The 15205-nt window shown below is 28.7% G+C and overlaps 1 protein-coding gene across 1 annotated transcript; it reads left to right on the top strand.

The window, feature by feature from the left end:
• Window positions 1-7960: 7960 nt before the first annotated feature.
• On the top strand, window positions 7961-8695 carry LOC105167585 (uncharacterized). Its single transcript, XM_011087358.3, has one exon. It carries the CDS (start codon window positions 8017-8019, stop codon window positions 8500-8502), a length of 486 nt encoding a protein of 161 aa, XP_011085660.2. The 5' UTR covers window positions 7961-8016; the 3' UTR covers window positions 8503-8695.
• The last annotated feature ends 6510 nt before the right edge of the window (window positions 8696-15205 follow it).

Consider the following 15205-nt stretch of genomic DNA (forward strand, 5'->3'; position numbering starts at 1 on the left):
AAAATAATAATGGGATAATTCTGTCCGACCTGTATTCACGTACTTGAGGATGATTTCGGATTGAGTATTATAAGGGTTAAATGCAGATACCCCCAACATATGGGTTATTTACACTTTGCTCCCAATCTTTTAAAAGATGAAATTTTTTCCAATGCCTACTTTTCTGACAAACCACTTATTACAAACCAAAATCAAAGCAAAAAACCATCAATTTTCTACAACATCAGATATGTGAAATCCCTAAATCGGACAAAAAAACTCTAAACTTCAATTCACAAACAAAAGTTTCAATATAACCATAAAATCAAAAGAATGTTACAATCATTGGGAAAAATCTAAATAATAAAACAAGAAAAACTCACTGACCCACATGAGGAAACCGAACTCCAACAACCCAGTTGATGAAAAATCACGAAAGAGTGCAACTTCACAACAATACCAAATGTACTCCTATTGTATAAAAAGAGGCGAAATCAAATCCAAAAAAGAAAGAAAAACAAATCGTGTGTATTTTGTATGTGCGACATCATCAAGGCTATGTATGTGTTTCAATCGAAGCCGACATTACATTTGGCTTGTAAGTGAAATTGTGTATCTGCATATTATATATTAAACTTTCTGTAAATAGTCTCCATTTACCAACCTTTTTCTCCATTCTTTTCCTTTTTTTAATTGATCATTTTGTTTATTATTTTACACAAAGGTCGGGGGCAATGTGCAAATTAATAACCTTTTATACATAGGGGATGTCTGCATCTAATCCTTATAATTTTATCGAACTCAAAGTCATCATCAGACAAAATATTCCGTTATTATTTCTTGTAAAGTGCATTAAAATCAAAATGTTAGGTGGGGGAGTGCTTAAAAATAAATAAATGAAGTTTGGGGACAAAGTACAAATGACCCCGTACGTTGGGAGTGACTGTATTTTACTATATATAATATATAATTTTTTCAACACATGCGGTTCAATTAGGGTTTAATTAGACTTGAACCAGCTATACGATAAATATAATTAATGTATTTGTCCTGTAAGTAATATATAATTTACGGTGAGTAATCAATCATTAACAAGTAGAATATTACAGTAATTATGTAATTATTGAATTCAATTAGACATGGTCTAGATATAATAATAAAAAAAAAAATGCTGTGTGATATATCTTACGTATGGATATGTGCATATAATGTAATAGAAAAGAAATATGTCCAAAAGTAAATAACTGACATATATAACTTTAATTTCAAAAAAAATATATGTCAAAATCTGATGCATCGTCTAAAGGAACTTACGTGATACTTTCCCTATAAGCAAATTATGTGACGTTCAGTGGATATGGACCATATGTTTGTTCAGACCCTTTAATTTTTATTTTTATTTAGACTTAGACAAATACATTTTTAACTTTAAATTTTAATTTAAACAAAATAAAAGTTAATGTTTATTATCATTTATAATATGAACTTCCAATTCATGAACTCCTATTCAACAATGTTGCAATTAATACTTCAAATTATTAACAAATTTGAGGTTATAGGTTTGAATTTCAGAGAATTTGTGAGTTTTTACTTTAATTTATATAGATTATTATAATTTATTTTATAATTTCTTGTAACATTAACGTATTGATCGAATCAATATATCGCACAATATATTAATATAATTATACAATAATCACTCCAATTAAATAAAAAGAAAATGTCATCGTTTTTTATTATTTTCGGTGGTCAAATTAGAGACATTAATGTCTGAAATGAATACAAATACATCGGAACCAATCGTGTGCACGTGCATGCATTAATATGCATCCATAATAGATCCTGTCTTGTCTTCAACAAAATAAATAGGTAGACAACATTTCTGTCAATTTATTATTTATATTAATAGTCGAATTTATAAAAAGAAAAAAAAATGGGATATGGTCTTGGTCTTAATTATACTACAAAACATTCAATTTTTTCTATACTATAAATACCGATGATGTTAAATCATGGTAAATTAATATTATTAATTATGATCAAATACAATCAACGCAAATATATAAATTTTGGCCACAGTTAATCATCAATATTTGTCTTATATTTTTTATTATACGTAAAATATTTTTCATGACTTTATAATTAGTGTTTTAACCTCAATTTCAAAAATAATAATTAATGGTCGTTGCACAGTCATGGTTAATTTCTATTTGCTAAATTTTTTTTCTTTAACTAATAATAATTAATTATAATAAAAAATTATATTTTTTTCTAATATCATTAGTTATTTTGTAAATTATACATTATGATTCCTCCTAGCCTGTTTGGACAAAATAATTGCTTAGACTAAAAATGTAACGACGTTGCCAACTAGAATGTTTCTACTTATAATGAAACCATTGACTTGCAATAGTCATTACTTTAACGGTCCAATTCCGAGAATTTGGGTTTACAGTTTATTTTTTATAATAGGGTCTTGTTTTTTTATTTATTTCAATTATATTTATTAATTTAAATATATCGATGTCTTGAATTTAATCAATATAATAATAAATTAAATCTTATTTAAAAAAACATCAGCATATCACTTTACTTTGTGTTTAGGTAAATTAATGTATGATACAAAAAATTTTAATTTGGACGGAAACTTTCGATTAAACTAAATTAATAATGTAATGAGTCTAATGTAGAGTAAGAATGAGGTGTACTAGCAACAATTTAAATTATTTTTCAAATTATATTGTACATATATATATTATATTTAGTGAATTATAATTAATTATGGATGAATTAATCCGACATTCTTGATTGTATAAGCACATGCATGCATGCGCATTTATTTGGAATAGTGAGAAAAAAAATCAAGCATCTAGCTAGCTAAGACATTTAATCATTGATATCCAAGAATACGATTTAATTATTCTAATTTTTTTTTATTAATTTTTCACGTAATTCATTTCAAGGAAGGTTCAAGGATAGGGTGGGGTTTTTTCTTTTAAAATAATATTTCATTCATTACATTATTCAATATATTCAAATTCAAAATTAATTAAATATTTATTAATATTTACAACTCAACGAATGTGTTAAAAGAAAACGAAAAATCTACTGTAGAATCAGACTATGTACTCAAATTTGTGGGACTCGAACATTTTGATTATAAGACATCAATCTTACCAGTCGAGTAAGACATAGTTGGCAGGGCAGGCAGAGTTAACAGGCATGTCGGCCCACTTTCTTTTAATGTAATACAAGCAGTCAATTAAGATCTTAATATTAAAACATAATTCATGTCTCCCAATGTATTTGGTCCGACCAAACAAATATATACACATTCCAGCAGGCATAGAAATATCAGAATTATTGGGTCTAAAATAATTGTAGAAATAATAACAATAATAATAAAAAAAAAAGAATATATAAGACGGAGGATGTGTGAGTTATAATTAAATAATAATTAATGATTCTTGAGATTCGAAATTCTCAAGAGGTAAATTGTAATCCAAGTGGATTTGCTTACAAAATATTAAATTTTATCTATACTTAAATAGCTATTGAAGTGTTTGATTATTATAAATGGAACATATGAAATGCCAATTATATTAAATTTTTACAATTAGCATGGTGAAATTTTACAAAATATAATTTTAAAATAAATAAAAAAATTTATCATTTTTTTGTCACTAGAAGAATTATAACATTTAACTATAGTTAATTTCCATGGTTAATAACAAATACCTGTAGCAAATAGTTATTGATCACAACTACATAACGGTTGTTGGTCGTGGTTTTCCTAAGGGGGTGGCCAAACATTTATCATGGCTAAAAATTAAAACGGTAGAAATTTCATGATTAATAAAGACAAAAACCCATTCGCTTTCTAATACTTATAAAATACAAGGTGGTACTTTCTAAGCTCATATAAATTTCTTTCAAATATGTTAAACGATCATATAAATTTAATAATTTAGATGTAGTTGTATTTAGTAGGTGGGTAGTGAATGAAAAATTATAAGTGGGTAGGGGCAGCAGAGGGTTGTCGGGTTGTTGGGTATACTGGATCCAAATACCCGCACTTGCTTGTCTAAAAAGGGGGAAGGCTTTTTGCAGTGGATCCAAATACCAACTTGCCACGTTTCCTACCTCAGTCTCCATAAATACCACCTCAATTAAAATATGTTTTTATAGTCTTGGAATCTCACTACACTATTCATCTTTCTTAAATTATTATTTAAGTTTGATATACATTAGTAAAAAATACATATAAAAATTGTAAGGGTAAAAGAGTAATTGGATAGGTAGAAGACACACCATAAGCAAATACAATCCGTCACACCATATAATTGCCAATACCACTATAAATACCAAAATACTAATTTTTTAATCCAAGTTACTATTCATTGACAAGACCCTCATTCTCTTGAAATTTACACATTTTGCGGAAATTACATTTCACCTGGTGTGCAATTTCGTCGTGGTAAAATCTCGATTTAATCCTTTAGCAAAAAACCTCGACTACATCAAAGTTATACTATCTAATATATCGTTTGTGTTTAATTTTTAAATATTTTTCTTTAAAAAGAACTTTCCTGTGTCAATTAAATCAACAGCACCCAAAATTTCATTTTTCGTCATATAATTATAGGGGTATTGCAATTAAAAAGAGATATTCAGCCTTGTAAATCTAATAGTTTTTGACACGTCGAAAAATTTATGACTAAAGTGTCATATTTAATAAATTAGAGGATTAAAATGTGTTTTGCATTATTAACTACAGGACGAAATTTGTTCATCAGATATCTACAATATGAAATATGTCGAAATTATTAAACTTACGGCCTTTATATAGTTGCAGAAAGTAAAAATAAAATTTTGCCATCAATAGTATAAGAATACTAAGTATTAATTATTTACTTATAAGTCCATTCGGACCTAAAATTTTGGGAATGTAATTGTTAGGAATGTTGTAAGAGTTTCGCGCTCTAGATATTGTTTTAATTACAAATTATATTATGTCTTGTATTTTAATTAATATATATAAGTGGGCGACTCAAACTCAAAAGATGGGACTCATTGTTTGATGATTTTGATTTGACTCTAATCTAATATCATATTAAACGATCATCTCATACAGAATCTGAAGATGAATTTGAGAAAATGATAAGCATAAACATGCTTTAATTAGCAAAGTTAAGCATGGATTAGTGGTAAAATTGAAGTGGTTGAGTTTTAATTAATAGGGCAATAGAAATTAGGATGGGATTAGGCAGTAATTAGTAGGATACACTAATTTTGGGAAAGTTGTGGTTGAGAGATGGCCGAATTTGATAAGTGGATTTAGACGTATCTTTTGCTACAGTTTCCAACGACTTTTTTGTTAGCCATCTAATTAATTTGGCTGCTATCCTAGCTGTGTGGTCCACTGCACCACCTATATTACATCACCATGCATCTAACACCCAATCAAATCACAACTTCCCAACCCTAATTCTCCCAATTACAGTTATTTGTATGTAAATTTTTATTAGTTTTGCCGTCATATATATAAATTATTACAGAATTGAAATGAAAAATGTTTATGTTAAAAGATCATTTTAATTTCTCAAAATTAAAAAGAAAGATAAAAAAAATTACTATAAAAATTATAAATATCTGCGTATAAGTGGAACTTGAATGTAAAATTAAAAAATTGATCAACATTTTATGTTTGGATACATAAATGAAAAATCAGGACTGTCATATACGTGTCGATCGAAATTTTTATAATTGATTTGCGAATGATAAAAACTTAAATGTAACTATATAGGAATCAAACAACAAATCAGAATGTATATTTAACTGTATGAAACGAAGAATTGGAACGTGATGAGGGGTATTAATTTGAAAGGAACAACCTAATAATAGCTCGAGAGAGTGTAGTCGGGAGAGGAGTGGAGGGGTTCTTGTTTTTTTCCCGTGGGTAGAGTCAAATCCAATTATGGATAGACCCCCCACCAAATGGAATCTTGTGAATGGAATGATCACTATCAGGATTGATGGTTTTGTCGTGGCTTACCGGTGACTGCTCATCAAAAAATATATAATATATATATATATATATATTTCAAATTTTACTAAAAAGGTGCACTCTCACTTATCGACCGGTGCTTGTTAGGTATTGCAGACCCACCATTAATTTATTTTAACTTAATTTAACCCACCCATCCCATACATATAGTTATATCACGTGATTCAATTCATTTCATCCCCTCCTACCTTTCTTCTTCCACCAAATAATTAAAGTTCTTGATTTTATGAAGAACGAATAATATAAAATTTAGTGATCCACTCAACATTACTGAGTTGTGGGATGAATGTTGTACGTTTTCGCCATTTTATTTCGTGGAATGTATTATATGTTGATTTGTTTATTATAAAATTATATATATGTTATATGTGTTGTAAAATATGCCCCATGACTTTTGTGGTAGGCTTAACCCGAAATTACCTCCAAGCCCTCATCTGGATGGCTGCGCATTGCACCAACATGGCTCATTTTTTATGGCTTAACTCATTCCCCTACTCGGACCACTCACCCGACCCTATTTCTCTTAAATAAAGGTTTTCTCTCTTTTAGTCAAATCCTAAACCTAATTCTCCCTCCCTCTCTCTTGCCTCCTCGTCTCTTTCTTCCTGCGCTCTTTGAAATCTCCACCATCATCTTTTCTCATCTCGTTTTTCTCCTTTTTCCGTTCTTCTCTCTCACCACCATGAATGACACCCTTTTATAAATCTCCTTCGAAAGCTTCTGGTGAATAGAACGAATTGAACCAGAATACATTCTATTTCTTTCTCTCTTCTGATCAAAAGTTCTTTGTAAATCTTATCCTTAGTAGAAACCGTGAGTGGTCCTTTGTGGAACGGGCTTAGTGGTGCGATTTGGGTTTAGAAACCAGTGAGTTGTTAGCAGCCTTGATGGTTGTGGGCTACCCCTATCGGATTTGGCCCTCTGAGCCAAATATCTTTCTCTTATTATCATTTTATCTTTACGATATTTGTTAGATCTGTATATTTGTTAATATTTATGTAATATTGACTTGTAATATAAGGGCTTTTGCAACCCACAATTTATGTAATAATTGACGCTCTACATTCCCTTTAAGGAGCACTAAGTCTAAACTTATGTGTTATTTTTCGATCCCAACAAATAAAAGATCTGTAAAGAACCTATTGCACCTCAATCTATTTGGCAATCTTGGTTCCTTACAATAGATCCACGTAGTAGACACTACTAGACTAGGAATATATCGAAAACCAAGTTTCTAATATATCAAAAAAAAATATTTTATTTGAATCTACGTAACGATTTTAATTTTCGTAACAAATGTAGTATTGCATTTAAGTATATACAGATAGTTATAAACTATAGCAAATCCAAGTAGATACCATATATCGAGTCTCCCAAAATTAAATTTTTTACCTTTGGAGAAAAAAATAAAATCAAGATATACATTTGATCACACATTAATGATGCCACAATATTCGATCCTAAAGCATTAAACTAACTCTTTAGTTGGGTTAGTATTATAAACATATGCAGTCACTAACATCCTAAATATATTTGAGAAATTTTTTTATATAATTGAAAATATTTAAATAATAAAATTAAGTGATATTAAATAAACATATATAAATGAAATTTGATCATTGTTACAGCTTAGTAAATAATAATACAAGAAAAGGAAAAGGACAAAGCAAAGGTCCAATGCCTCTCTCTTGGTAACTTCATTAAGAAACGTGGGTCACTGTACTCCCCTCATACAACCTGTCACCCACAAGCTTCACAGGCTGGCACCCTAGCCCCACTGCTCCAAAATCTAAATACATGAAAAATCGCCTTTTTCCCTTTAATTTCTTCATTCATTTCTCTCTCCCTGAACTGTCCTCCTCCTACTTGAATTCCCCATTATACCCCTTCTCTCTCTCCCACTCAATATATATATATATATATGCCCAGTTTCAGATAAAAAGGAGGAGAAACTTCAGAAAAAAGCGAGTATGGGTATATGCAGTTCTTGCGATTCGACTGCTGTAGCTACGGCTAAGCTAATATCGGCCGACGGAAGACTGCAGGAGTTCCCGTACCCCGTCAAGGTCTCCTACGTTCTACAGAAGAACCCCGCCTGTTTCATCTGTAACTCCGATGAGATGGAATTCGACGACGTCTTGTCGGCTGTCAATGACGACGAGGAGTTGCAGCCGGGTCAGCTCTATTTCGCTCTGCCGTTGACCAGGCTGAAGCGCCGCCTTCAGGCGGAGGAGATGGCCGCATTGGCAGTTAAAGCCAGCTCGGCTCTCAGTAAGAGTAGCGGTAACTGCAGCGCCAAATGCGCGTGCCGCCGTAATATTGTTGTGTTCTCCGGCGACAAAGGAATGAAGCCACCTAGAAAAGTGGCGGAGAGTGGATCTCGGAGGCGGAGGTGTGGAGGAGGAGTGGGCGGAAGAGGGAAGTTCGCGGCGAGGTTGAGTGCAATACCTGAGTAGGGGTAGTTTGGGAAATTGCGAGTAGAGAATTCCTTTTTGTGTATAATACTGTAAATTGAGTTGAGCTTAGTTACAACGGAGCTACCCTTTGATAAACTAAGTAGTGGGTGGTCAAAATCGGAATTTTGCTCCTTTTTTTCTTTTTTCTTTTCTCAGAATTTTGTCCATTGATATAAATTTGATTTAGAAGATACTTTAGTTGATTTTTGTTAAAAGTCTCACAAATTATAATGTCATAATCTTTTAGGAACTATTTTAGATCTTAAAATTATATTTTAAAACTATAGTTAGTGTATCTAACGTATGTCCCGATCGGTATACTAATTTTTACATGATTAAGCCTTAATTCTTGACGATAATAAATGGTAAATTTAGTCGGCTCACATGATGCAAAAAATAATCTTTCCTAACGAGTTTGAATAATATTGATAAAACTAAAATTTACCTTATAATTTGTGTGTTGATTTTCATATAGTTATATCTTAATTTTTTTGGGGAATGGGTCACTTGTAAAAATCTGGGAGTCGTTGTGCGCTTGTTTTCTCTTAAAGTGAAGATGATATATAATAGGGTAAATTATAGGAATAATTATATTGGTGTAATTATACGTAAATCTCTTGTGGTTTGAGAAATTATATCTATCATTTTTTAGGTTTGCTTCCGTCTAATAAATAAGTTTCTCTGTTGGTTAAAATTCATTGAATTTGCTGATATTAACAAAAAATTTGAAAAAAAAATCTATATTTTTACCCCCTAATTAACTTATTACTGACTTATAGAAGGTCAAGTAGATCTTTTTATAACCAAATTATCTTTATACATTTTCATGCGTTAATGCATATGAGGAGGTATATCTTCACCGTTGTAAGAATAGTTTAGTCCGAAAAAAATTATTGGACCTGCAATAAATCAATTTTAAGTCAATCAAGGGTAAATATAAATTTTAAATCAAATTTTTTTGTTAATATCAGTAAATTTAATGAATTTTAACTACCGATGTGACTTATTTGTTAGATGTAACCAAACCTCAAGAGTGGAGGGAAGTGTAATCATCCCTAAATTATAATAAATTTTCTTGACATTTATTATAATTACAGTTATTCTCATAAAATTAACGCACATCCAACAAATACTTCTATTATAAACTATCACAATAAAATATTTATAATAAGTTTTCAAAAACATAAAAAAGTATTTATAATTACGAATCCAAACAATTATAATTTAGCGTATACAATAAGGAAAGAAGAGAAAAAAAGTAATGGTGGATTATAAATTATTGGGGTTGGGAGGTTGGAGGATGGGTTGTTGGGTAGAAAGACAGGTTAGAATTCGAAAAATAGTTTAATAAATGGGAGTGCTGATCTTCTACAGCTGTCTCCACACCTTCCCTCATTTTGGCATCCAATAATTTCACTTACTTCGCTTACCCTACACCCTACATCCGGAAATGTTTGCAAAAATTAAATAAGTGAAAGTTGGAAATATTTAAAAATAATAATTAAAAAGTTCATGTGGAAGTATTTGGTAAAAAGATTAATGTATTGACAATTTATTTATAAAATTATTTAACTATTCTGATAAATCAGTAGATTTTGATCGTTATTTCGATAAAATATACAGAAAATAGTTAAGACAAAAAATATTATAAAGAAATTCAACTTAGGCCTTTGTAAAAAATCATAAAATCTTCCGGTCCCAACTTGGGCTTTTGTAAAAAATCATCAAATTCGATAAGATAATAAGATAATAATCTTTCGATAAATCCCTTTATAAATATTGAGTCCCATTAAAACTCTAAATTAATAATTCATAAATATTAAATATGAAGTTTGTTATGCTTTACGTATTTGATCATTAATGAATGGGTGTTATGAATTATTTTATTTTCATATTTAGATTTATATAATATGTGTTTCATTCATCATGCACAAATACATTTAATTGGCTATAATAGTTATTTAAGTGCAATTAATTAATGTAAATATGTATATTTAAGTAGTTCCAATAAATTGATACATGTGTTCATGAATATAATAGTTAATTGTATACAATAATTGATATTATACATGAATATATTTAATTAGTTACAAAGAATTGGTTGATGGATGAATATAATCAATGAAACATATATGAATTCATTTATTTTCAATACATATGTACTAAATTTGTTGATTTTAAAAAGTCTCTCTCTTAATTAATAAAATATTAATTTATCGATATATTAATATCTCTCTAAATTAATAAAATTTCATGGTCCCAAGGTTATTAATTTATAGAAGTTTTATTGTAACTCGATAAGTGTTCTCTCGCAATTTATAGAGGGAAAAGTTTTTATACTGTATTTGAATCGATAAATTTTAAATTAAATTTCTTTAAGTCCATAATTAGAAAATTCACTGTACTTATTTGAATAATTTTATCTTACTGAAAATTTCAAGCCCTTCCATTTTCATTCTAAATTATAACCAAAACAATATTGGGATATATTTCAAATTTATTTAATATGAAATCATTCAAAATCTCTTTTTTCAAAATTTCCACACAAACTCAAATTTATCGGTCAAAATATAGCCTCAGTGTATTTCAACAATAAAAGTGCTGCCTAGTAAGTTTAAGGGCAAATTACATTGACATCTCCTGAGATTATGTCTAATCACACAAACTTGTCCTATACTTTGCAAAATTATAAACACCCTTAAAATTGTAGCTGTAATTACAAATATACTTCTATTTAATAATAAAACTTTACACAAATACCTTTTGAAAAAATTTTACTAAACACCCCCTCATAAAGTATGCGTATAATTTTATAAAAAAACATAAAATATTTATATAATTTAATCTAATCTTAAAATGTGTGGATATTAATTTACCCTAAGGGAATCAATTATTGGTCATATCCCCAAGAGTAGTAATCGGCTAAACCTGAAATTATGGTCTGAATTACGTATTAAAATATAATATGTTGATGTTCCTCGACAAACACAAATTATGTTAAGGTTTTGTCCACTTTTACATAAATTAGCAATATCCCTTTATAAAGTTGTTTTCGTCTTTTCTTCCACTTTCAGTCTTTTTAGGAATTATTAGGACAGAATGCCCCTAATTAATTAGCTAATTATTACAACTTGCTAAAAATGTGCGTGTTTTCAATATTATGAATACCCACCCCTCCACGCCCTACCTCTACTCTAAAAGTTGGTTATCTTACCTAGATTTCTTGTCACTTAATGCTCCTTTACATTCTGATCTAAGTCCGAGTTTAAATTCTAGATCAGATTGAATACTTTCGATAAAAATTTGAAAGGAAAAGTTGAATTTTTTTATTCTATTATTATAGGTTGTTAGTATTTTTGGTTCTATAACTTATTCTATTTACGTGTTCTTTTTAAATGAATTTAGTTCCGAACATCTCATATTTTATCCCTTTTCGATACATTTAGTCTTGTATTAACAATTTTAATCCTGACAACCTATAGTTACAAAACAACAAATAAGATATATACTTCAGTGTGAAAGACGGACCAATACAAGATTAAACTTGTAATTTTATCTTCAAATGATTTTGTAAGACAGATCTTGTAAGAATTATATCAAGAAAGTCTTGATTATCATTTATGATACTTAAGTCAGTGAGGTTGTTTTAATGTTAAACTTGTAAAGAAAATTAAGGTAGCAAAAGTTACAGTTGAGACTTGAAGGGTATGTATATATGGTCGAATTGTATGGGTTTATGCAAACTATTGATGCAGTTCTCATTGTATGAATGTGACGGGTACGTACATATATACTTGATTTAAACAGGATTTACATCGGATTAGTGCGACACAAATATTTTATACACGGGTCAAAAGCCTTTTAAATAACGGGCAATTTTTTTTTAAAGAAAAAGAGTTTATTAAACTGAAAAATGAATATTAGGAACTCATAAGCTTTTTTTAAAAAAAGGTGGTGAGTTGCTTCTTATTTTTAAAAACCTAACAAATTTCTTCAAATTAATTATAAATTTATCAGTAATAATAATTTTAATTATTTTATCCAAATATTTCATAAACTCATTTTAAAATACTCAGTGGGCTCATAATCAGTAATCAAAATTATGTATTAGGCAGAATCTAGGGGAAAAATAAATTATAAACTCAAGAACTTAAATTATGTAAAGCGACTTTTGCATATTAAGGAGATGTTTGTAATAGGTTAAATAAGTACTTATCAACTTATTATTAAAAACAAGTATATATTATTTATAATTATTTAAATTAAGCAGCTTCTTACTAACTTCTACGTTGAAAAAATTATATTTTTTAAATTCTTTTTCCCAAATACTACTTTTCACATTTATTTTTATACATTCACAACTTTTGTTTTTTGAAAGGGTAATTATATAGCTACATTAATATATCAATAAATTGAGCCGCATATCAATTCAATCAATACATTTATATAACTAAAAATAATAAATAAGTTATAATAACTAACATAAAATAAATAAAAATAATATAAAGTGAGATAAATATTTACCTATCACATATTCCTCAAACCTGAAATAGACAAGTTACAAATCTGCCTAAAATGGACCCAATTAATTGGAGTGTTTCGTTTTCATGGAAAATCTTAGGGGTGATAAAAAAAAATTAAAATTGAACCATTTTTCATTATTTATTTTTTAAACCGTAATATTAAATTTAGAGTAATTGCATCGCACTGTTGGTTTGGTTTTAATTTAGAACTTAAAAATACTGTCAAACTGCACTGCTCTGCTAAATATATAACTAATTTTTTAAATTTTATATATATAATAATTCAATAAAATAATTATTTTTTTAGAAAAATTTCATATTCGAATTATATAAATCTCAAAATTGATATATTATCAAAGATCCACATTTCAAAGGCCATTTTTGCAAAATATATATTTGGATTTTATTAAAAAAAAATATTTAATTTTTTAAGCCCATTTTGATGATTGTCTCAATTTTTCATTTATGTTTTCTCCTCTGTTTTTCTCTCTTTCCTTTTCCACTTGTCTATTTTCTCTTCCCTTTGTGTTTGTTCTGTCTTTCTGTCTTTTACCTATACTCTCTCTAAAACTGACTATTGTCCTTTGTTGGATTAAGTATTTCCCTGTTGGATTAATATATATCATCTTATATTCTAATATACTTATAACTGTGAAGGGTGTTCGGGTGCATAATGTTAGTTTTTCTTACTTGCTACATACAAACACTTATTTTATTTCAATATCTTATTTTTATTATAAATATTAAAATCACCCACAATCGCATAAAATTGCATCTTTTATTTTGATTTAAAAATTAAAAATTATTTTATAAAGTTATCAACGATAGTCAATTTAAAAATATTCTTAAAAAAATAAAAACTGCAGCATGTGCATCATAGTCAATCATTGCAGAGACAACTGAATGACGTGATCACTCTTCTGTTTCTCTTTCACTGAAATCTTGGAAGGATTCTCTGAGTCTTCTTACAGTAGGCCAAGCCCCAACACCAGTCTCCTGCGATTGGATTGTCCGCCACTCTCTCCTCGTACATGCCGCCCACGTCATAATTAATTTTTCTACTTCTAAATTGAGCGAATTTGTTATAATTACATTTAGGGGTGGTAAATGAATGGGTTATATTGGTTTTGGATCGGATCCAAATAAATTGATTTTAAAATGGGTCAGATTCAAGTGAGTGTGTCCAAATTATTAATTTGAATTTAAATGTTTTAAAATTTCAGACAATCAAAAGAAGAAAGGATTATATTTGAATTATTAAAAAAAGGTAATTATTACTTATAATGCAATACGACTAAACTTGTATCACACGTCATTTCTGATTGATGACATGTATATTAAGATTCATTTGTTAAATCATATAGTAAAGAATCTACTAATATCTAACAAAATACTGTATTTTATCAAAGTAATTCATAAAATTTTGGATGCTCATTTTGAATGAACACCAAGTCGTGCAACCAAATTCTCTATAATTTGTTGAGAGGCAATTTTCATTTTCATCACCTTCAGAATCATAAGTTGTAATATGAAATAAAAAAATCACATTAAAATATAAGGATAAAATATAATGACCTCCTTTGAAGTTTGACATAATTATGAATATTCTCTCATTATTTGAAAAATTACAAATGTCCTTCTAATATTTAGTGAAATTATATAATTCATGGATGGAGGTATGAAATTGTTAATTATGCCATTATTGTATTTTTTTTGTTAAAAAATTAAAAAATTATATAAAGGTCGAACGGGTGGATGAAAAAAATTAAAAAATTATAAAAGAAATTATTCACTTAGTCAATAAAAAAATTATTTTTTTAATAAAATAAATAAAAATATAATTTTTAGTTCACTAGTGCATTTTGGTTAGTTTACCAAAAAAATAGATGAAAACCTAACAAAAACTCATGAAATGGAATAATTATTAGGCGACCGTTAAAATCATAGGGGTATCGGTAATTTTTCAAACAATAAGGACATTCAAAATTATGTCAAATCTAAAAAAATATCGTTGTTTTTACCCAAAATCTAAAGTATATGGAGAAAGAGAGTTGTGCGTGTCTGTATGTGTATGGAGAAAAAGGGTTGTGGTTTACCTCCTTCTATTAGTATTTATGCACTTTTTCGTTTATGGCGAATTCCTTGGCCTGTCGAGGTAACTGCTTAGCCATTCATGTTGT

This window comes from Sesamum indicum, linkage group LG8 (genome assembly GCF_026168435.1).
Source record: "Sesamum indicum cultivar Baizhima isolate 11 linkage group LG8, ASM2616843v1, whole genome shotgun sequence".
Taxonomy (NCBI): Eukaryota; Viridiplantae; Streptophyta; class Magnoliopsida; order Lamiales; family Pedaliaceae; genus Sesamum; species Sesamum indicum.

What these genes read in the sequence shown, in the direction of transcription:
- LOC105167585 (XM_011087358.3), top strand. Translation starts at nt 8,017, where the DNA reads ATGGGTATATGCAGTTCTTGCGATTCGACTGCTGTAGCTACGGCTAAG.